The sequence below is a fragment of the Simochromis diagramma genome, unplaced genomic scaffold (genome assembly GCF_900408965.1).
Source record: "Simochromis diagramma unplaced genomic scaffold, fSimDia1.1 OVJJ01000304.1, whole genome shotgun sequence".
Taxonomy (NCBI): Eukaryota; Metazoa; Chordata; class Actinopteri; order Cichliformes; family Cichlidae; genus Simochromis; species Simochromis diagramma.
Window position 1 is genome coordinate 3534652 of NW_024387030.1, and position 25149 is coordinate 3559800.

At 39.8% G+C, this 25149-nt stretch overlaps 1 protein-coding gene and 1 long non-coding RNA gene across 6 annotated transcripts in view; both read left to right on the forward strand.

Moving 5' to 3' along the window:
* The window catches only part of slc8a3 (solute carrier family 8 member 3), a 123391-nt gene that overhangs the window by 86435 nt on the left and 11807 nt on the right, over positions 1–25149 (forward strand). For 3 of the 5 annotated variants that reach the window (XM_040042765.1, XM_040042764.1, XM_040042766.1), the window contains exon 4: positions 24629–24646. The exons of the other annotated variants lie outside the window; for them this stretch is intronic. In XM_040042765.1, the coding sequence (XP_039898699.1) occupies positions 24629–24646 (18 nt within the window). The remainder of the gene's footprint in view (positions 1–24628; positions 24647–25149) is intronic. 5 annotated transcript variants of the gene reach the window in all.
* Positions 1154–19986, forward strand: LOC120740413. Its single transcript, XR_005697363.1, has 2 exons — positions 1154–8406; positions 8522–19986. It is a non-coding gene; the product is annotated as an uncharacterized LOC120740413 (long non-coding RNA).

Sequence of the window (25149 nt, forward strand, 5' to 3'; positions counted from 1 at the left end):
ACATGCAACTCAAACAATACATGCAACAACAAATCCTTTAACACGGATAAACAGAAACATGAAACTAATAATCATCATCACCACCACAAGCCCTACAAGAGAATAAGAAAACAATCCATAATGCAAAAACACACCAAAATAACTGAAACACAGATTCATCATAAAACCCAACAAAGCACCAGAGAAACATAAAGAACAATCCATAATTCAAAAATAAACCAAGACATAAAAAACTCAAAATGCTGGGTCAATCCGACCCAGGACCGTGACAGCGGCAGTCATACAGACAACTGGATGGTCCAAAAGTTGGCCTACCTATTACTGGCTGAGGTTTTAGTAGAGTTGTGGCTGAACCACATAAAAATATATTATTAATTTTAATCTCCGCGATCAATTATAATGTTATGTTGGAATGTTGTTAAAGAGGGTCAAAAATGTTTCAAACCAGTTTGTTTTGCAGATTCTGTATAGCAGCTTTAATATAGGGAGAACACAACTTCCAGACTGTATGAGTAAATAAGGTTTTTTCTCTTTGTCAGTTTAATAGTTTCTGTTTTGCCTGTCACTGTTCCCTGTCTGTTTCCTCACCTGGTTCTTCCTGACCTTGTACTTTCTCCTCACATTCACCTCTTTCTCCTCTTCCTCTTTGGACTGACAATCATACACAAATAGATTGTATTCAATTAGATGAAAAATTACATTAATATGAAAAAAATACTATTAAGATCACTAACAAAAAGTCCTCTCTCAGTTTACTTTCAACCAAAAGGAAAATAACCAAACCACATGAACATCTAATAAAAGTATAAAAAAAATATAAAATATTCAATATAAAAAAATATTGAAACACTGATCCAACATTATTCTTGATTGACGGATCATTTGATTTTACACTTTTACCTGAATGTGGCTCCTTTTTAAAAAAGAAAACCCAAAAACTTCCTTATATCCATTATGAACCTGGCTGTCTCTCTGTACAAAAAAATATGGTAAATGGCCTGTATTTGTATAGCGCTTTACTAGTCCCTAAGGACCCCAAAGCGCTTTACACATCCAGTCATTCACCCATTCACACACACATTCACACACTGGTGATGGCAAGCTACATTGTAGCCACAGCCACCCTGGGGCGCACTGACATGTGTGCGCCCCAGGGTGGCCCCAAAACACACACACAACAGGAGTTCTAAGGTTAATGGGCATTCGGTCAGTTAGCTAGTTAGTTAGCTAGTTAGTTACCACTGTCCTTAAAACAGGACAGTGGTAACAACAGTAGGCTACGGACAATTTTAAGTTTTAGGTTTTAAATAGGCTGTATACATTTCAATGGGAGCAACAGGATGGTCAAATGTCGCTGATTTTACTACAGTGTAGGACAGATTGTAGGGTATCAAACATCGCCGGAAAACGAGTTTTTTTTTACACCCAGGTTACCTGGTGTAATGTTTTTCAGCTAAAAAGAAACATGGTCTGACTCCTACCTAACTATATAAAGAGTAACTGAAGGTTAAATGCAGCTTTTGGGAGGGGGGGGGGGGTATCTATACTAAAATGTTATGTCTCAACAAAGTACTGTATGCTTTTTATATTTTTAGCAGTGTGTCACACAAACAGCAAATATTGTCAAAAAAGTAAGAAATCTTTGGGGGTGCTTTGATTCATTTTTGGGGGTGCTGAAGCTGGGCGCTGATGCTGGGTCAGACTTTGGACAGTGTTTGAGTAATGAAAGCAATCAAGCCAACAGTCACCCTGACCTGTCAGTCTGGAGTTGTTTACTGCCAGCTCTAGCAATGCCCTTCCCTAACTCACAATGAAGTGGTCAATACCATTAGCACCTTTGGTGAGGTGGCCAGTCCAGCCAGTCCACTTACGCGGCTACAACACAAGCTGCAGAATTAGGACTTGTCACTTCCCAGTCCACTGAGTTTTATTTCAGGCATGTCGATATTCATGTCAGACATGTGTGGAGACGTTAGGCCAGGGCTTCTGTAGAATAATAAAGAATGGATGTTCACCTAAAACACACATATTGTAATATGCAACAAAGCTATGTTGTTGTAGTTGATTTGGCACAAATGTTTGCCTTTTTTTGACATATGTTACATTTGATTTAAGTAGTATTCATTTTTAATTCTGCCATTTTTTTATGTGCGTAAACCAGATAAATATGCAGCATTAAACTATTAAACTCAAGTGAAACTCACTTGAATGTCCCTTGTAACATTCAAAAATGATGGAATCTTATTTAAAATTATATAAAGTAACAAATCTTTGGATTGTTGACGTTAATTAAATTAGCAGCAATCCAGGCCAAAGCAGTAAAATACATCTGATAGAAAGCAGTAAGTCGCGTTTGGAGACATCACTATTGAACCTGGCGCGGTTTCTGTTGTGGAGTGCTGCTTATAATCAGATGTTTTTCAAGTTTTCTTCACAGGAATGAAAGCTTTAGCAGCAAGGTAGAAAGAACAGAAAGGTAGATTTTATGCAGTCTTGTGAAAAACTGAGTACACCTCAAGAATTCAAGAACTTACAGAACCATCTTTAGCGGCATTCACTTAAAATCAGCTTTACAGTAACTTGGCTTTTCAGTATCTCACATCATCACCACAGTATTCCAGTCTTTGGGGGTCTGGACTTGTGACTGTGCCATTACACACCTAGATTCTTTTATTTTTCACCCACTCTATTGTAAATTTGCTGTCGTGCTTGGGATCATTGTCCAGTTGCATAACCCAGTTTTCTCCAAATTCTAGGTGTTGGACTGATGGCATCACATTTGACTCCAGAATTTTTTAATATACAGAGGAATTTGTGGTCGACTCAATAACTGAGCGCCCAGGTCCTATGGATGCAAAACAAGCCAAATGATCAGCCCTTTCACCAACGTGCTGACTGTTGGTATGAGGTGTTAGTGCTGATATTCTGTGTTTGGTTTTATTAAATGTGGCATTTTCACCTTGGTCTCATCTTTTCCAGAGGTCTTTGTGTTTGTTCAGATGCAGCTATGCAAACCAAAACCCTGCAGCCAGATGTTTTAGAGGGAAGAGTTTTTTCTTGGCAATACTTGAAAACAAGCCATACCTGTTCAGACTTTTTTGTAATTGCATTGTCATCAACTTTAACACTGAACATGCTAACCGAGGCCTGTAGAATGTGCAATGTAGGTCTTGGGTTTTTTTTTTTTTTGCACAGTCTGACTTCAGGGTGAATTTCCTGGCACATCCATTCCTGAGAAGATTCTAGCACCTCTGCTTTTATAGAGATGGTGAGACTAGCTGATAATCAATTAATGAAGAAGCACTTGGCTACTTACCCTCTTAATTCCTGTTTAAGCAGCTAGGGTGCACTTAGTTTTCACAGGACGGCATAGAGTGTGACTTTTACACTGCTGAGACAACAAAGGCTAATTTTCACCTTTTAGCCTCTGGTTTGATTATCTAATAACCACTGTTTTACAGATTTAGGAAAAAACGTAATGGATACTGATTACCTGTACTACTGACTTGTCAATCTCAGGGTACCCATGCACTAACTCGTACCCTGATTAATAGTCTATTTTGCACAAAATGGAAGCTTAATCTGCAAAACGAATATCCTGCTGTACTAAAATTTGACAAGAAAGTACCAACTCCGACCAGCTGGGAAGGTTTTACTCATGCATTACATCAAAGTGGCTGTAGAGTAATTTCTCATAGACTTCTATGCAATCAGACTCATAGCATGTTCCAAAAATGTCAAATGTAAATGTCAAGTTTGTTCATTCTGACAGTCCAAAAATACAAAGATATATATTTACAACAAAAAAGGTCACATCTTCACATTATATGCATTTTTGCTTTTAAAAGACTAATTAACAAGTCTTTTGAGCGCTAGTTGCAAATAAAATTGCCCAAACTAATTAATCTAGCTTTCTACGGTAAGTAGATGCAAATTAATAATCATACCCAAACAGTCTGCTTCCTGACATCTAAAGCCATTATAAACTTGGCCAGTTGGAGTCAAGACGTGATAATAATTGATATGTTCAGGAAGAAAGGAAGGACAGAGGAAACAATAAGCTACTTTAATGTTTCAGGAAAAACATCAATATATGAGCAAAGGGGATGGAGGAGGGGTGGAGCATCCCGGGTAGACTTGAAAGTGTGGGACCTTCAAATGACACTGCAAAAAGTGTGCTACAAAGCACTGGCTGGCAGTGTCATCATTCATGTACTGTGGTGTGTTGTGTAGGAGCAAACACTTGAGTGTGTTTCTTGCATTTGTTTAAAACAGAATCAGGGAGAAAGTATTCCTGGCTTTAGCGTGTTTGTGATGAAAGTATATTATTATCCCCTACATTTGTTGCATGTGTTAATGCGTTTGTGTGTGCGTGGCTATAGGATTAATTCCCTTCTCCTCCCTGTGGTAATCCATCTCCAACCCTGCCACTTTTCATTCAAATCATGCCCATTGTTGGGAAATGTGCCACCCGTCAGGCGCCTCGCTCAGAGTGAGCTCTTGTGGCATCTAAGGGCACTTCACATGCTGTTCTTTGAGCTTGGCCGGGTCCTTCTTCCAGATTTCTCTCTCCATCTCACACAGACACACGCACACACATTCATTACCGCCGAATGAGGGGTGAGTCATATTGTGGCGGGATGCTCAGGCCAGATCACCAACGCTAGGACACGTGAAGTTCAAATAGACAATTTAAAATGTTGCTGCAAGTGCCCTCTGAGAATATAAAGACATTTGTGCTGTAGAACATTATCATGTTGAATACAAATACATATATAGGAGGTGTTTGATGTGGTATGAGACACTTATGTGTTGCACAAAATTATACTGACATCAGCCTGAGCCAGAAATTAAATGTGATGCTCAACCAAATCTGAAACATCTGCTGTGTGTTTTCTAAATTAATGTCTTGCAAACACAGTTCGCCTTTGGGAGACTAACTAGCAGTAGGAATAGTGTGTGTAGAAAGAAGAAAAAAGTAACATTAGCATTGGCCATGGTTGTAGGCTTTGGTAGCAGTTTTAGCTGTGAGTGGCACGGTAGTTAACAGTGAATATGCAAAAGTTGGAGAGGTAATTTCATATTGTCAATCAATTTGTTGGAAGAAAATCCAACAAGCTAACCTCCTGCTAAGTTCTTACTCTGTTAAACTGTGTAAATCCTCTTTTTCATGGATGCCATGTAGTTAAACTAACATGCGGGACAACAGCCACACTGAGATGGAAGCATTGGGGCCGTTTTTAACTCTCAGTGATGCCACAGTCTTTGTTTGAGTTTGCACCCAGAAATAGCTAAAGACATCTAACTTAAGAGGTGAGTTACAGCTAGACACCATTTGATTAGAAACTAATTCAAAACGTTTGGGAACCACTTCAGATTATTTCAGTTGTGACCAGCTTTCCAGCCGTCGACATTTTCCTGTACTTCTCTGTGTTTCTGAAGATACCTGCATCTAAAATGTTTTACTCACGAGCTTTGTGTGTAAAGGGAAAAAGTTGTCTTCATTAAAGAAGCAAGACTAAGTGTATGTGTGGATGAGGCCTTTACATGTGACCACAATACTGTAATATTATACCCAGACTAAATTGTTTAAAATGGCATCTCTTTGAGATTTGCTTTATTTCCATAACCACTAGACTAACCACTAGAGACCACGTGATGCTCCACACAGTCTCCTCCATGTCATCATCCTATGAATAATATCTGCTTTTTCCTACGTGATAGAACCAAGAGCATACCACTTATGAACTTGACGCTCATTACGTTCCCTTTGCTGAGGTCACGGGCTGCATAAATCTCTATGACTCAATGAATTTCATGTACCTGCTCTTTGTCTTGCATTAAAAGTCAAGCTTATCATCTCTTTGTTAGCAGCCAACCTGTATTTGACCTCAAATGAATCGCCTGCTTTCAGTGTGTCAAGAAAAAGAGTTATTTGCCTCCTCAGAAAAGTGAAATGGAAAGCCAGAGGCAGTGCTGGATTAGCACCATGGGAAATGAAAGGCCACCTCCATCTCTGTAAATAGCACTGTTCTTATGTTGCAAGTATAGGCTCAGTAGGCTCATCCTTTTTTCAGAAGGACACTAAGAGAGCATATTCTCAATCAAGGGCAGTGTCACACTTTGCAGTTTGATCCTGATCTGCACCTAATCTGATCGCACATCAATGGAATTATGGAAATATGTAGATAGATTACATAGAAAATCCAGGTGTTATAGAACATAGAATGGATAAAAAGATGTTTAAATATTTCGATTTGAGAAAGTGTTAATCTGCAGTGCTCTTTTATAAATCGTTTAATAGTAATTGTGCAGTTTGTAATAAGCATGTATGATAGGTTGTACTTGTTACAGATGTTGACAATAGGGACAAAATTGCTGTGTATGCTATTTGAAAACATGAAATGTCTTGCATTTTTCAAAATCTATGCATTCACGTGTTTTCTGGTCTCCACTCCATTTATCCATGTTTGAGTCATAAGGCCAAAGAAGCCCAGACCTCCCTCTCCCGGGCCACTTTTCCCAGCTCATCCAGGGGGGACACCAAGAAATTCCCAAGAGTTATTCTCCCCTGGGGCCTCCTCCCCTTCACTTAGGAGGCGCCCAAGAGGCATCCTGATCAGATACCTGAACCAACCCAACTGGTTCGTTCAATGTGGAGGAGATAAGATGAATGACCGAACTCCTTCATCCTATCTCGCAGAGCTGAGCCACCCTGCAGAGGAAGCTTGTTTCTGCTTCTTGTAATCATGATCTCTGCCCACAGCTCATGGTATTAGTTAAAGGTAGGAATGTAGATTCACCAGTAAATTGACAGTGCTTTCACACTTTGCTCGCTCTGTACCTCAACAGGCCAGTATAGCAACCGCATCACTGCAGATACTCAAACTCCTCCATTTAGGGGAGCAATTTGTTCCTGACCCAGAGTGGGGCACTCCATCGTTTTACAGCTGAGAACGATGGACTCAGACTTGGAGGCGCTAACTCTCATTCCATCCACTTTACATTTGGCTAGGAACCAATAGCCCACACAAAAATAGACACATTTTGAAGCATATCATGTTTTATATTACTATTAACATTATATTGGTCAATAATTCCAATAAACACCCATAAAAATACTCTAATATCTTTTAAAAAAATGCTAATTGATCACTGCGAAGTTAAAATGAGACAGTTTTGTCTTATAATCAATGAAACTAGTCAGAGATTAAAGTGACAGTTAATATTAAGGGTTGAATCTCTCGTCAGATTTACCCATTTCTTCCTATTTAGAGGATTTAAATCTAGATTATAATCTACCTCCTTTGCAGGGTCAAACACAATCTTTCCCTGGTTGCTCCCCTGCGGGGACCTGATGTCTTTTCAAAGGCTTGAAGTGCTCAATCCTGAGCCTGGAGGAGGTCTAAATGACTGGTATTGAATCAATTAGCTGCCTAATTGGGCTGAGATAAAGACTCACTTTCCTTATCACCAGCCCCACCAGCCATTACAGATGGCACTGGGGATCTCCCAATGGATGTGCCAGTATGTCAGAATGAAGCTGTTCATGTTTTTTGGCAATCTCATAGTAATCCAGGAAATCTGAGGAAAAGGATGTGTACTGTACGCGCACCACAACTATACATTGTATGACTACTTATTATGAATTTATTATGAATTAATATGTCTTTTATTAATTTCAAGTTTTGAGGAAGTAAAGTAGCACAGCATAACAGATTCTGGATTATGTTGTTCAGCGTAAATTATTTATATTTTACGTCAGTTCAATTTGTCTGGATGACAGGTGGCCTGTGGCGGGTATTTCCATAAAATACCTTCCTGTTCCTTTCTCTTTTGTGTTTTTGTGTTAAGCTCTTTAAGATTAAAAAAAACAAAACAGGAGACTTATACTGCAGCATGGTTAGGTTTGCATAGGTGCGTGAGCTGAATTACACTGAACAACCATTTATGTGATTGTGCAGTGGAACCTCCCACGGCACCACGAGCATGTAAGGACACATTCCCTTCATGGTATCCTCTGAGAAAGGTGGATTAAATATTCCTACAATTTAACAGGTGTGCAGAGAACCGACGGCTGCAGTCCGCACAAGAACACACAGGAAGTGGTAATCAGAAAATCCATGGATTAGATGCCATTTACTGATCAAATGACACATTTTATGTGGGTCAGTATAGGCCTGAAATGTAGTTTAATAAGGGTTTATGCTATCATATGCATCATTACACAACATAACCTCCCACAAAGCCTTCCATTATTACCTTAGCTAATGACACACAAGAGCCACTAATCTACTAATACCTGTCATTTTAGCTGTCTCCCGGTGCGTTTGCCATCAGTTTTCCAGAGGCTCATCAAGCTCTGCCCTTGTTTCCACGAATGATGGCAGAAACAGCAAGACCTTGGTGAGTGAGCGATGGGGAACAGCTGCCACTCCCTGCAGGAGCAGCAACCTCACCACCTGTTGGCAAACAATTCAGGGATGTGACCCTAGGACCTCAATCTGTTTTCTTAATGCAGCTCAGTTTAGGAAAAAAAGAAAAGTGGGTGCCAGAGATGGATGAACGCTGACAATTACAGTAAGACCTGTAACATCAAGCAATGTTCAGGCTTCAAATTGAAGTATTTAAGGTGAGTTTTGCCTCACTACATGATCCTCAACACCTTCTGTTTGCTTTCCTACTGAGAATTTAATTTAAAAGATCAGCTTAGTTCCTGTACATAAAGTTTGAAAATGCATAAGGAATATCTTGGGAAAAAAAACCAAAAAACGAGTAAACTGGACAAAAGAGAAAAAAAGAAGTTGCAGGCCTAAAAATCTGCAGCTGATAAACAATATGTGAAACTGATGTCCTGAAGAAATAGGAACAAATCTGCCTGGCACAAGACCTGAGAGATGCATCTGGACCTTCAGTTGATCCACCTCCTGTTCACTGGAGCCTCATCAGAAATGCTGTAAGCGGAAGGGGGACTGTCCAGAAGCCATACTTAATGAAAAACAGGGAGAAAAGGCTGAGGTTAGACTCAGCCAGGTGTAAATATGGTGGAGGCAGCATTTCAGCCAGTGGTGTTGTGGACTTGGAAAATGTACGCAGAAATGTACCATCAAATTTTGATTCGCCATGAAGTACTGTCTGAAAACTACTTTAGAAGAAGAAAACAAAACAAAAGGTAGCCAACATCTAAAGAAGAGCTTTGAATGTCCATCAAGAAGCTCGGAGAGCTATTGCTGAAAGCCACTTAAAGAAATGACAGAACTCTTTCCTAAGGGAGTTCAGGCTGTGTTGAAGAATAAGGGTCATCATACCAAACATTCACCTTCAAGTTTTTTAGATTCTACATACTCTGTTTTCCCCTCATATACTCCTTATTTTTGCATACATTTTGATAAATAGCTGCACCTATTTCCAGTTTTACTGGAAAAATATAAAGAAATGAGGTGTGGGTTTACACAAAGACTAAGGAAACAAGTATTGCAACTTACAAAAATAACAGTTTATACCTCATCTGTGTGATAGCTATAGTGCATGAAAAATAATTTCTTATTTTTTATGGACTCTTTAGATTCTTTTTTTAGACTGGGAGCAGGGCTTTCTGCAACATACTGTAGTTGCTTTTTTCCATCTGTGCTAAGCTAATCAGCCAGTGAAAGCGACTTTATATTTATCAAATAAGACTGTGTTGATCAGTGTTTCGCTTTAAGTTACAATGTATTTGACAGCTTTGCAGAAATGGCATTACCACAGAGACCACTGACACAATAAACAATGCACAAAAACAAAGTGAGACAATAGATATGACCAGTTTTTTTGAAATGGAGCTACTAAATAACTCTTTTGTGCCCTGAATTAAAAATAAAGACAATCTTCATTGAAACATTGCACAGTGATTAATTAAATAGTATGGGAGCACAGCAGTAGGCTTTGACTATTGATCATTATCTTGGCTTAAACTGTCAGATTTCAGATTTACTATACGAGTTAACACAGCAGTCCTTCAACAAAATGATAATGAGCTGCAATTTGGACTTGATGCTTTGTGTAGTCTGGTGATTTGTGGTGTGAATGATGTTTAATAAGAGTGTAAAAGGTGCATATCAAGCTCGTTCCCAGCTCCATATTTTTATTCTTTGCTAGAGTAATTGTGCAGATTCTATAATAACTAGTCCGTATTTATCTGACAATGGGACTTGGTGCAGCTGCTGAGTTTAACCTCTCCCTTTAAGCTAGTTTTATAATAAATTTTTGCTCTTGAGTTTTAGCTCATAGTTATGACAGAAAATAGGAAAAAAGTAGGATAGGTCCACTTTATTAATAATAATAATAGCGCATGGACTACAGTGTATAAAACTACTTTCAGCATTGTGCTGCAGTTCTTTCTCATAATCAGTACTTTGACATTTGAGCAATGAAATCAGCCTCAAGAACATCTCTTATATCTCTGATGTGCTATTTTCTCTTGTCTTAATTGCTGGAGATCTGCTTTGCACATTGCACATCTGTCTTATGAACTTGCATCAGTCCTGGTGGGGGTTTAACAGTTTGACCTCCCCCTGTCTAAAATCATTTAAATCCCTTCTCTGTTGTCAGCAAAGTCTCTTGGTTTGTTCTCAGCTCATTTTCAAAGCGTGCAAGGCTCTCTTTGAATACACATGACAAATTAATATTGAAATCTGGGAGGGATTACTTTAGTATGTCGAGAGACTTCTGAAATTAGAATCGTGTGACACTGATACTAATTCCCATGCAAGAAATGGATTTAAGTAAAGATTATTATGTAATCATAAAATACGCCCCAGAGACTGTGTGTCACAGGTGCACTGCAGGAAGTGAATCTGGATGCTCCTTTGTTGGTGTATGTGGAAGAATAACAGTGTTTGCTTGTAAGAAATGTGTTTCTGCTTTTCTTTCAAATAGACACATGTATACATGTCTGCTAAAACACCTGGTCACAAACCTATTACACTGTGATTTCCTTTCCCCTTATCTTTCTCATTCCAGGCAAAGCCTATGTATTGCAATGGGTTTGGAATTTGTGGTCAGGGATATAGGCAGATGGGTGTTCACCTCCCAGCCTGCTCCACCAGCCATGGCACAAATGTCACGACTCAGAGGGCCTTCGGTTTCTTCAGTACCACAGAGAAATCACACTGGCATGGATGAATAGATTTAATTCAAATGGGAGTCCAGTGCTATTCATGCATTCGCAGACCCTGACTTCATTAAAGCTCCACTTCTTTCTCGGGTCACTGAGAGGATTGTCAGAGGAAGGGTGTGACATGATAATGAAGGTTATATAGAGTTAATGTACTGTCTATATAACTGGGATATCTTCGACACAGAAAATTGTCAATTAAAAGCTGAAAACTGGAGATATCAAAGTTTTGATCAATAAAGATTCATAAAAAAACACATCTGCTTTGGCAGACGTAAACAGATATTTAGTTGGTTCATCTGTTTATAGTGCAGCCAAGAAAACTCAAGTTTTGTAAAGAAAGTTAATAATAAGCAGTTGACTTGAGTTTGTCACCTATGGCTCTTCAGATGCTTCACAAGGTGCCTTGTTTCCTAATGTGTGCATAAAATGCCCACAAAATCATCATTACCATAAAATGTATGTACGTGTCCACCAGCTTGGTTTGTTCTGACCTCCATTCCAAACTGACAGGTCTTTGATTGCTATCTACAATTTGCATAGTGCCATGAAGACAGCCGTGAAGTTGTTAAGAGAGAAACTGGCTGCTAATGCCAAAAATAAAGAAAAAAAGCAAGAATTTCGGCATCCAAAATAACTTAAATTGAGCTGGTACATGTTGGAGCTTAGTGAGAAGAATAAGAAGGAAGCTGCTGGAGGACAACGACCACCTTGCAGCTCACCGTTGCTAGAAAAGTGGTGAAAAGGCCACCTATTAAAATATGTTTTTTAAAAAGGGCACAATAGCAAGCTAAACCTTTAGCGTACGCCGCTTTTGTCAAACCTTTGTGCTCTTTGTCTTTGGACCAGAGCACCTGCAAAAAATGCAGATTCACAGGCCCCAGCAGACTCGCAGGTACCAACCCAGAACCTTTATGCTCTGCGGTGACACTGATAACCACCTCTTCGTTTTCTGTGTTTGGATTTGAGGCCTGTTTATTCTAAATCCACCAGTAACAGCAGAGGAGGTATTACAGTATGGAACGGAATGACTATTGCAGAGAATAAAGATTTCAAAACAGTGTCAGAATTTGCATCGAGTCCACAAAAAGTTTTTCAGACAGCTTTAATGGTATGATGGCAGCAATCATTTTCCAAGAACAGTTGCCACTTATTTTAAAAGGCAGATGTCTTCTTTTAGAGTTTCCTTCCATTATAGTGAAGAAATGCATGATAATTTTCCCCTTCTGCTAGCGCCAAGCTAACTGTCACAGCAGCATTGATTGTATCAACATGCAATTAAATGGTAATTCATTGATGCAGTGTTATTGTGGGAAGCACTGCATGAGCAGTCCCTTTAATTATCTCTGATTGTGATTATAACCTTGCATATTTTCACTGTGAATCTTTATCTTTATGTACATTGTTTGCCCAACTTTGCATGAAACAAGACAATAGTGGAAGTGCAGTGTATGCTTACAGCACCGCCTTCCAAGTGGAAAGGTCAGAGCTGAGTTTCTCTGCTGTGATTACTGTGGTTTTGTACAGTAGTTAGTGTAGGATGTGAGATGCTGTGTTGATGATTTAGCGTGTCTTTACTCTTTCTTCAAGGACGGAGGCTTGGAGCAGGTTTACCTCAGCCATCACTGCTGCTAAATTCCTACCCATGTTTACTCAACATCATGCTCAGCAGATAGGAGGGCTACTGGGGCAGCCATGCACAGGGAATGACAATAGAAGGATGCCATATTGCTATCAAATTAGATTCATCCTTCTGCTTTGAATTGTCATGCTTTTAAACAAATATGTTTCATTCCGTCAGCACGATATGATTTATGATGTGATCTTTTCCCCTTCCACATTGGGGTTGCGGTTGAAGGACGGGACCTGTCACTTAGCAAATGACACAGGCATTTACGTCAAAACGCCCCACATGCCTTTAGTGCATCTCCCTGCCAGCGGTGGCCTTGCTGCAGAGTCACAGCGAGAATGTTGTCTAGTAACGGTTACCATGGATGCCACACTCTGTCAGGGGCTTGGGTGTAATGGATTTAAATTGAACTGTTGAGTTTGGAGCTGGGAGAGGCAAAGGGGTAAGGCGGAGGAGGAGGGGTATAGAAGCAGAGGGAGGAGGAAGCAGACAGAAATAGTCTAAGCATAAATAAAAAAAGACAAAAAGGTGGAGAGAGACAGACACAGTCAACCAAAGATACAATGAGACGCGGAGGAAAGACGGCGAGGGGCGGGGGTCGCTCTGAAAGCCCTCGCCATCTGTGATGAGGAGCTGGAAGAGCGGTAATTGTTCCTGAGAGGTGTGTGGAGGGGCTGTTCTCAGCACAGAGATATGGATGAGCTGCACTGCTACCTGCCATGCCAGTGGCACACTACAGTGTCAGGCCTGTCTTAACACACGGGGGGACCGGCAAGGGCACCGGCTTCTGTGTGGGCCCTCATTAAAGTCTGTGTCGCTGATGACCTTCTTGTGTTGCCCCTACCCTCCCGAAAACCAAGCTCACCCCTCACTGACACACCTAACAGGAGGAGCAGCTCATGTGCTTTTTCTTGCATTAGTGAAGGTCCCTCCCTTTAATGCTAGATGGCTCCCAGTAGTCACTTGACTTCTGATTTGATTTATTTTGACTAAACCAGTTTATTTTGGGGCATGTCAGCAGTCACCTCGGAGGTGTGAGGAGCACGTGTGTGGTTGTGTGTCCATGCTCCTATGTATAGTACCCTCCCTAAAAAAGAAAAAGAAAGAAAGAATGATTTCTTTTTCCTTGACCAAATTCAGCTGAAGAAAGCGCTTAAACCAGATTTCACTGTTGCAGCTACATTGTAGCTTTCATTTTCATTTCAACCCAAATACTGTTACAAAATTGTATCATCAAACCAGCCATAAATTTACAGGAATGTACACAATATAAAATTTGATCCCTATTGGTCTAAAAGTGAGTAAAGTGAGTGAAATGTAGGTCTACATGTATGCAGAAGCTGTTAGGCTAACTATTTGAAATCTTTACAGGTGACTTAGATTACCATTTAATAGTTATTTAATAGGCAGTGAGAGCTGCTGTGATGTGTGGTTTGAAGATGGTGGCACTGACAAAAACACAGGACGCAGAGCTGGAGGTGGCGAAGTTGAACATGTGAAGCTTTTCATTGGGAGTGACCAGGATGGACATCAGGTTATAAAGTCTGGTGACAAGGTCGAGATGGTTCGGACATGTGAAGAGGAGAGACCGTGGATAGACTGGACAAGTGATGTTGAAGATGAAGTTACTATCTGGGAGGAGAAAAGTAAGACCACAGAGGAGGTTTATGTTTGAAGGAGGACATGCAGGTTGTTGGTGTGACAGAAGAGGATGAAAGCAAATGATCCACTGTAGCAATCAGGCACAGGAAGTTAAAGAAGAGGAGCGTGTCATCCGTGTCATCTAGAGATTTTTCACTTGTTCCACTGGCAGATTTTTTTCACTTAATACAAGATATTTTAGCTTGAAATAAGTGAAAAAATCTGCCAGTGGAAAAGGGGAAAAAATCTCTAGTTTTTCTCTAGTTTCAAGATTCACTGTCTTGAAACAAGTTCCTTTAGCTTACTGAAAGGTTGCCCTGTAGCTGATTGTGTCTTATTTTAAGTGTAATGAGATAATTTTGACTAGAAATAAGACAAATATACTTGGTAAGATTTTGAGTTTTTGCAGTGTACCATAAATGCATAAAATGATGCAGAAATTAGGTTTTTTCTCTTGACAAGATTACTTGCCTGTAAAAATTCATTATTTCTAGATTGAATCTCAGTTGGCTTAGTCTAAGAAATTGTTCTTTTTTGTGTCAACAAATGAGTAACATTGCTGAATCATTTGTTTTAATTGTGTGGTGCCAGCTATTCTGAAAGATGTCTCATTTAGGGACAAAATACACATGTTGAAATATTCATATGCAGGCTGTCTTATATCCAGAGGGTAAAACAACCAAAAAAAGTTACTTCCAGTTTAGTGCTTAGTAGAAAAGGCATAATAATGGTGCAGATAATAATGTTGTATATGATAAGTGGATATTGAGGGCTTTAGAAGGACCCCTTGGGCTTTAAAAAGCCGATGAGACGACTTAGTGGCGGCTGCAGCTTTGCCTGTGCGATTGCAAAGGCCAAGCAAGGCAGTTAATCAGCTCTCAGGGTAACATCAGTAAGCACAGTGGCCACAATAGATTAAATCGAGTAGCTGAGAGACCCCTCGATTCCCAATGAACTCAGCACATCTCCAACACACAGTCTCCAGAGAGAGAACCCTCTGGTGGATTGCAGACCAATGCATAGTCCTCGCTAAACAGATAAGAACACAATGCAGATGTTTTTGCCAGACTGCAAAAGGTTAAAATCCAGTGTGGACATCGCTAAAACATGATTCATGATTACAAGCTTCTCTGCAACATAGCAGTTGCATCTCAGTTTAACAAAACTTCTCTGTCTCTGTGACTTAGTCATTGGAGTGTGACAGCAACACAGTTTGAACACCCAGTCACCTGATCTTATCTTAACTACACAGTATTGCTTTGGTGCAATGGTGGAAGACATTCTCAAACCAGTAGCAAAACTACAATTTTAAATAACTTGGTTTAAAGTAAAAATGCTACTAAACCTGAAGTAAAACTGTTATCAGCAAACATAGAGTATAAAACTATTACAGAAAAGGACTTTGTCAGTGTTCTATTATTTACTATCCTGTTTGACTGTATGATAAATGATTCCTCTTGTATACCATTAATAATATATTTTAGCTGTAACGTAACTACTGCTCTCAGATAGACACAGTAATGGACATTTCCCCCGAACTATAGTGAAGTTAAAGTAGAAAGAAGCATAAAATAATTTTTGAATTGTACTTCAGCATACGTCCATTGCAACACTGGCTATAAAGGCAATCATTTTAAGATGATTTGTAGAAACGATATCCATCTAGGGTTGCTGGAGGTTGGGCGAGGGTGCACCCTCGACAGATCACCAGTCGCAGGGCTAACAATGAGAGACAGACAAGCACGCACTCTCACATCAACAGCTACCACCAATTTAAAATAATGAACTAACTTGCATGTCCTTGGGCTTTGGTAGAAAGCTGCAGTAGACCCAGGAAAATACCCAGCCAGGTGGCAGGATTGAACCAGGAACCTTATAGCTGTGAACTGTTAGTTTTAAACTACTGTGTTGCTCTATGTAATTACTCAATTTATTATAAATGATCACATACAGCTGTCAGTTACAATGTAGCGGGATAAACTTTCTTTCCACACTGGCGGAACGCTTGTTTACTTGCAGGTGTAAGTTTGTGCTTATCCCCTACATGTTGGTGAACTTCAGTGTTTAGTTGTTTGCATGCATATGTGTGTATTCACTGCGCGTGTTTGTGTCGAAGCCTTGGTCTGATGACATTATCAGAGCTGGTAATCTGCTCTGTAATTGCCTGCTGCTGACACGGTAGAGAGGCTGATATGGCTGCAGAATAAACAGTGTGTTAACAAGTAGAGGGAGCTCGTCTCCACTTGATCCGCGCAGCTCAGCGTGAAATTTGGACCAGACAAATCGGGGAGAGAGAAAAACAGAGGCGAGGAATAAGAGATGCATAAAATATGGAGGCAGGATGGAGAAAGGCGAGGAGGATGTGTAGGGAATGAACATAGACAAGAGGTGGTGCTGTTGTAACAGTGGCATTATTTGGCAGAATATGGCCTGTTTTTTAAAATAGTGAATTATGCTATCTCTACAAGCAATGGGCAGCTAGTCCTCAAAGCCAGATCAAAGAATCAAATAACGTCCGGTGTAAACAAATACAGAACACAGAGTAAAATTGGAGGCCAAGAATGTGTACAGTAGTAGCAACGTTCTAGAGTCAGCTGCAGAATACAAAATCAGCTGAAAGGTGTCGATTGAGATAATAGTTTTTTTTCTCCTTGCAAGCAAATAAAGTTTGCTTAGTGTGTTAGTGTTCCACATGGAAATGTACTGTGCATCGTTGAGGTTTAACTAACATGTTTCCTCTGTGTTCATTTCATTTGCTTCACCAGAACATCTTTTCAAAGTTGATTTTTAAACCCACATTAATTACGTCCTCTCCTGCTTGTTTAGCGCAATCAGTCAGAGGGATCATGTGAAACTACTGCAGCACAGCAAGTCACACGTCGCGCGTGGGTAGAGACCTCCACACATCGATCAATCCACAGAAGCTCAGAATGGTGCCTTTACAGAGGCAGAAACTGCTACTCTGATATTTCCTGTCAAAATGTTAGCCGCCGCATGATATTAAAAACTATTTTAAGAATGCTCAAGAGTCATGAAAACCGAAGCAGTCAAAATTATATTAGTGATCCAGGACTCTGTGAGATATCTTTGATGCCAAATATCAGTAAAGCTGGCCAGTAGCTGATCCAGAACCAGAACATCTTTCTAATAAGTCTTAGAAATTGTTTTCATGCATAAAAGCAGGAAACTAGTGTACTAGTTCAAACATTTGCCTAACAAATGAAAGATTCATTTCAATCCCGAGAGGAGACGTATATCCCTTTGAGGTTGCGTCGGGAAGGGGTTGTGCAAAACACGCAGAGCTACCTGCTATGGTGACCCCCTTTGAATAAGGGAAGAGCTGAATGTAGCTTATGTAAAATCATGAAATTTCTTTTTTACTTACAACAGGAAGACCCAACCTGCATTGAGTTTTACGTAGCCTAGTTTTAATCTAAAAGGAAGTGAAAAAGACAGAAAGACTGTAAAGCCCGGTGACCCTAATTTTTCAGTTAGTTTTACCCTTATAAAAATATAAATGATAGATAAAAAATGACAGTGAAAATCAGTTAAAATCACTACCTTTTAAACCTCACACCTACCAAGTTATTATAGCTAAAGAAAACAAGAAAATAAAGACAGAGGTAGATGTACAAATGAGGCACAGAAAGAAGATGTTAAAGAAAACATTCGAAGGATTAAAGCAAAGATCCAGAGACAGACAGGGAAAGGCCACAAAGAGATGATAAGGCAGTAATAGTGAGAGGAACAAGACTCTTGTTAATATAAAAAAAAACTCCCAAGCGAAATGCGCCATATGTACCGATTAGGAGCATCTCTGGTGTGTCCCGAGGCAGACTGTCTGGGGCTTTGTGGGCTTTCCCAAGCAGCCGTTATCTAGAGATGCAGATTAAACCAAATATGGAACCTAGCAACTGATCAGTTCCTCCTACAAATGTTTAAAAAAACAGTTTTTTGGGGAAATCCCCATAATTAGTGTTTTCTACCAAGTGAGTACCACTTTAATCATTACTGTACCTATATTAGCAGAAAGAGTGGGATCAGAGAGGAGAAGCTGGCTTTGTTGTATTCACGGTTAACAGAACTCACCTACCAGCATCTCTAATCGTCATATTATATGCTGTGATATGATATAAGATGGATTACACGCAATAAATAGGAAGATGGGAGAACACAAAACTCTTCCTCATTTGTCGTAAACCAGACCACCATCAGCTGCCTGCTGCATGTTATTTAAGCACAGTGTTGTGTGTGGTAGGGTGTGCCAATCTTCTTGCCAATGATTGTATTTGTTTACAGTAATCACTATAATATCTCAAAATTAATGTGCCGACGATTTGTTTATGTCAAAATGTTACTCATAGCGGCATTAATTAGCGCAGCAAGATTAAAAACATGACTTTTCATCCATGAAAGACCTCTATCAGGATGCTCAAGTGAAATCATCCAGCATTCAGTTAAATTATCAGTTCATTCAGTCTAGCAGCGTTGCCTGAGAAGATGAAGCATGGTGTGTGCTCAGCATTTTGACTCCCTCCGATTCCACACCGTCAGAAACATGGGTACAGCATAACAAGATGATGGACGCGTTACACAGCCTGCATATTGAAACATAATAAAGGCAGCTGAAGCATCCGTCTTTGTCATCTTTTTTCTCTCACAGGCTGACAATTGTGTGCGTGTGTTTGGTGCAAGCTGAGTAGCGGCGCAGACCGGAGACGGCGGCCACTCAGCTGCAATCCTGAACCATTATTATTTAACGAATCACTCTGAGCTGCAGGAAACACTCAGATTGTCTGCTGAGATTCCTGTGCACCACGTTTTCTCTCACAGTCGCTTTGTGTGTGTGTGTGGAAGTGATGTGCAGTACGGGTGTCGATATCTTCACAAATGCAAATGTGTGCCTTATGAAGACTGATGACTTGTGCTCAGTACAGTAGATAATGTCTCTTCATGATTGGACGATTGCAGGAAACAGATGAACATCACTCAACCCTCCTTCCTTCCCTCTATGTCCACATCTTCAGCCTTCCACTTATCCTTTTTGTCCTATCTGATCGCATTTCTGTGTATGTGTGTGTGTTGAACTGATTTTGCCAATACAGGGATATCACAGCTCTGTCATAGTCGCATACAGTCGCAAACGTTTCACATTAAATCACATAAAAGTTAAGTTTGAAGGTGATTGGCCACTTTACACCCTTGACTCATATTCTTTCTAGCCCTCTATATAAGGTATCTGTACCTGTTTCTGATATTTTCAACTGCAGGTGTAGTCTGAGGTTTTATTGCCTGAGCATGTCGCTGTATGGTCTCTAGCTTACATCCTGCAGATTGTCTTTATTTATCTGTTTGAACAGTGTGGTTGATGAGACCTAATAATTTTCCTGATCTCCAGTGGCACCATGAGACTGAAAAAATTGGTGAAGTTTTTGCAACAACAATAACATGGATTGCAGATATCCTCCTTAAGATGACTTGTAATAGCTTAGTTCTCTAAAGGAGCTCTGAATTGTCTGAAAATACCCATGAATTCCAAGCAAAGTTGTAGAAAAAACTTGAAAAAGTGCAACGCAAACTGGAGACTGAGATTGCCTACCTTCAAAGTAAAAGTCAGCCGACACATTTTAAAAGACGCAACTTTTTGCATTAGGAACAAGCGGCCTTTGTTTCTGGTTTGTCGCTCTTTTTCCAGTTTCGCTACCAATCAGAGAGCAGCTGGCGAGTATTTGTAGACAAGTCGGCATGAGTCATGCAAGCTACAGGTGACCACAGCAATCTTAAGCAGGTTTTGTGCCTCACAGTTTGGGAATACACATTTTTCCATGGCAACCAGTGGTTGCCAGGTGGTCGCTGTGTGTTTGGGGCTTTAGCAATTGATTTTCCAGCAACTGCTATGAAACACATTTTTCCCCTCACAACTGGTAGTTGCCATGTTGTTTGTTAACCTGTGTGAATGGGACCTTATTCACTAGAACCATGACTGTCACACATGCGAAATGCAGACAAGTTAACATCACATCCAACTGTATGCTCCAGCTTTTCCTTTAAGCTGTGATCTCTTTCTTATCAAGAATCTGCAATCCCTTCTTTGCTCCATAGCCTGTTCTTGCAGTCTCTTTCTCCATTTCCATTCATCTTTCTGTATATAGATCAATGGTGCTCATTCTGTACCTCTTCTATCCATCAGAGAACTCATGCATCACTCATCCTAGCTCTGTTAGTACCTTTATCCATCCTTTCAATCCCCGCAAGCATCCATCTGTCCTCCTGTCCATTAGTTCATTCGCTGAGATTCCCATTTTTTCTTTCATATTCCTTATATTAGTTGTCCTTGTTTTGGCTGTGGCCTACGTATTCTTTCCTCCACTCCTTCTCCTTTTTTCAACCTCACATCTTTGGTTGCTCTGTAAATTCTTGCCCTCCCATTTCTGCCAATCCCTCCATTAAACTACTCACTAAATTATTATTCTTCCTTGCATCCAACAGATTGTTCATCTTTGATCCCATCTTTTTTTCCATCCACCCACTCCTTTCATTCCACTCAATAATCCCTCTTTCTTTTTTTTATCATATCTACTACTCCCTTCATCTGTCTATCCGCATGTAGCAGTTCCTGCCAGTGTTCATCCATCCATCTCTTCAGATTCTATCCTTTAATACCCCTTGCTTCCTCAATTTCTTTCTCCATCCTTGCTTCCACTGCTACTCTCCTTTTTCCACCAATCGCTCATTTCTATTCTTTTGTTATTGCCTCATAAATCTATTTAGCCATCTCCCATACTTTGCTTGTGCACGCACAAAATTCTCCTTCATTTTGTATCTCTTTCCCCAATCCATACGTACGTACATCCACTCCTTCATGTATTCACATACAACACTCCCAGCACAGCCACTTTGTCCTTGGCAACCAGAGTAGCCCCAGTAAGTCAAATGATGATTCTTCCGTAATGAGCTAAAGAGAGAAAAGGCGCCCCATTAGTGTCGTATTGATGCCGGTCTCAGAGTCCAGATGTGTGCAACATCAAGAGGAGGACTCACTGTTTTGTAGCCGGACAGATCTGATGAGGCAGAGCACACAAAAGAGCATGCTGATGATGGCAATTAAACAGAGACACAGATACCCTAGCCCTCCACTTACACATTCACTGTCTACACACACACACAAGCACACTCCTCCACCTCTACAATTACATCTCTTAGGTTAATCTTCCCTATCGCAGTTGTATTCCTGGCAAAATGACAGCACTCTGGCCTGTGAGTGCAGTCAGTACTGCCAGCCCACTGCCTTTAAAACACTCCTGTTTATGTGTCTGATAATAGATTTGTGAGCTTGTTTGCTCCCTTTTTGGCATGACTGTGGGTGCACACGCTGATGGTTGTGCTGAAAACGGCTCAGAAATTATCCACCGAAAGTGAAAAATGATACAGAATAGAGGCTTCCTACACATGTTGACATTCTGGGCATTTTGTTCTTAAAGTAAATGAGCATTTGCACAAATAAACAGCATTTTGTTTTTGTTTTTTTGCATCACAGTCCAGTATTTTGTCAATCTGTCTAAACCCCCCGAGCTCATACTTCATGAGGGCTTCATGGCCTAAGAACATGCATGTCACTATAGCCTTTCATTCACTGGAGGCCCTAGTTATGACTACATGCACATAGCTCATTTTATGTATTTTTATAAACAACTAATAAAAAAGAGACCAACTAGCAATGATCTCTGTGTGCATGTTAGACAAAAATGAGCCCTTGCAATCAAAACATGGCTGTTCTGGATTAATAAAACATACATTTATGTCATGAAAATTGGAACATTTAGATGCAGCTAACTTCCTCGTACCATTCCACATTATCAGCATCATTATGAACAAAATAATGAGCAAAAACACTTCTTTCCTACCTGGAAATATTTATTTATTTATTTATTATGGAGTCTTTATCTTACAATATAAAACACCTTGAGGCATCTATTGTTGTCATTTGGCAGCGCTATATAAATAAATTAGAAGTAAATTGAATTGAATTTTTGTTCACCAAAGACAACATTTGTACTTTATAGATATCATTCTGGTGTTCAGAACAGTTATTGATGAATTAATACATGCTAGAGATTTTAAGAAACCCACTTTAACAATGTGTAGTTGTTTTAGTGTATTTTCTGCACCTGAATGTGTGAATGCGAGAGGCTCCCTTCTCAGTTTTTTTTTAAATGTCATCCTATTATTACTTAGTGTGGTGTGGTCACTCCACCACATTTGGCTTAAGATCAACACAGCTCGGCGACCACTAATGATAATGAAGCAAGTCACCCATAGCAATTAATGCACTTAGCTTCTAATCATGATTAACTGTGGACTGTATTTGATTTCGGGAGTTGATAAGGTGCCTCTGAACACAAACAGGTCAATTAGTATCATGTCTCAGTGAAAAAGGTTTCAGTAAGCAGCCGGTCCATTCATGTTGGATGTAGACAGCTTAGTTTCTTCCTGCTTGTTGTCCTATTCCTTTTTTAAAGTCATGTGAAATCTTTGGTTTGTAAATTTAAGGAGAATTTGACCGTGAAGACGTCAAAAGGTAGAGCTGTCACCGTGAACCTCTAGAGGCTGAAAGCCATAGGGACGCTTTTCTCCTCACTTTTCATTCACTAATGGCATAATTTGTCATGCAATTATCTTTCTTGCCAAATTACTTTACAAACCCCCAGTTTTTTTCTTTATGATTTCATTTTTGTTATGGTTTAAACTTTCCCGAGGGCATCTGAGTGTGTCAGTGATCCGCAGCTACGGCATGCAGATAAACAACCAGGCAAAGTCAAATCAAAACGTGGGGAAAGGGGAGTGATGTTTCTGAGCAGCTGTGAGAGACATTCTCATCATCGTGTTACAGAATACCACATCTGACTAAGAATATTTCAGCAAGTGCACAAGTGCCTGCTTGCTTATTCTAGGTGAACATATACTGCAGAAGTGTATGTTTTGTTTTTTGTTTTTTATCACAGCCTCGTCGTCCTGTGACATTTTTTGATCGGCCCAAAAAGAGATTTAAATACAGATATTTGCTCATAGTTTCAAGTATGTTATTACGAAAATACCCAATAACAATGTGGGTAGTTGAGTATAATTGGCTCCATGTTTTGGATAATGATTAGCTTGTTCACAAAGGTGAAAGTTTAGCAGCTGAAAAACCACCTAGTGTTCTCAGCAGTGCGTGGTGACCACAAACAACTAGGTAGAAATTAATGATTGCTGATACTGACGCACACATGTGTATTACAAGACGATTATTTATCATTGCTGAGGGGCCAAGCACCAATTAATGCAGGTTTAAACTGAAAATGACTAAAATGACTAAAATCTTTAAATTCAGGGAATTTTCATGAACTGCTTGTGTTTAGTTTTGAATCTCTGCAGAATTTAAAAGCAGCGTGCAGGCTTTCGTGACACACTCCTTAAAACACTCATTGGGTTTTTAGGCTGGCTGGCAGCTATTCACGACAGGTTGATGCAGGTTTTGTTGTTGTTGTTTCACGGCCCACACCCCCTAACCGAAGCTGCCAAATAAATTCTTGTCATCCTCCCCTCCACCATATTGACAGTAGTGAATCTAGCTTTTACATAATACAGTATTTATAGAAGTGTTACATTTCACGAGTTGCAGATGCCCACAGCAAATGCACTTTTGCAATTGATGCATATATTAATTTGTTTCAGGGGTTAGTATTTACCGTACTATTTCTGTTTATTAAAGGGCTTGTAGAGGAGGAGAGGTCATTAGTAGTTTAGGAGATGAGCGTTCTTGTTAAATATGTGTTCATGTGAAACTGTCATCTCTTTACTCTCAGTTATCTGACCAAAGCTGAGAGTAAAAAACATGAAAAAAAGGCGGGGAAGGAAAACTTTCAACAGCTTTGTTGATTTCTAACAGTTTCCCCCCTAATGAACATAATAAATGCTTGTAAAAAGCTACAAAGTGCCGTAATCCTTCCTCCTCATCAGCCAATTGAACGTTCGGTTGCACCTCGGGGTCAGTACAAAGTAATTCTCCGAGGCCATCACATTTCTCTCCTTCTTATTAACCATTTTTCTTTCTTGTTTGTTTCTTTGTTGCATTTCCATTGCTCATTGCATTTTCTGTTTTCTCCATGCCTTCCTCCCTCCCCTCTTCCTCCTCCTCCTCCCTCTCTCCTCTCCATCAACAGCCCTGTTGTTAGCGGATGGTAAGTTGTCCATTCCTTCTCTATAAGAATCTCCACTAACATCACCTCTTGTGCGTGCTGTGGTCTTAACATGAGGCCTTAATGATCTGAAATCCAAATCACAACAATTTTTTGTCACCATCAAATATGTTGAGTCTGAACTGATACTTGAGAGGTTTGGTATAAATAAACTGCATGCCCACGCTCGTGTCCTCTTCTCTTGTCATTGTTACAAACAATACATGGCTCCTTTGAAGCGCTCTTCTTCACTTAATGATGGTTTTGCATGCTAATCAGAGGATTATTAATCACAAATCCATAAATTATGTTCTCTAGTCAAGAGCAAGGTACAAACAGTTGATAACAATCAAGATAAAAACCTACAGTCCTGAAATTAGAAATTTAATTACCTCTTTGTGGTTCTGTTATTATTATATTTCCCATCCTTGTCAAGCAAATTGTGTCATGTAGTGGTGCAGCACTGTGCCAAGGAATGGCTGGATAATCAAATTTTAAACATGAGC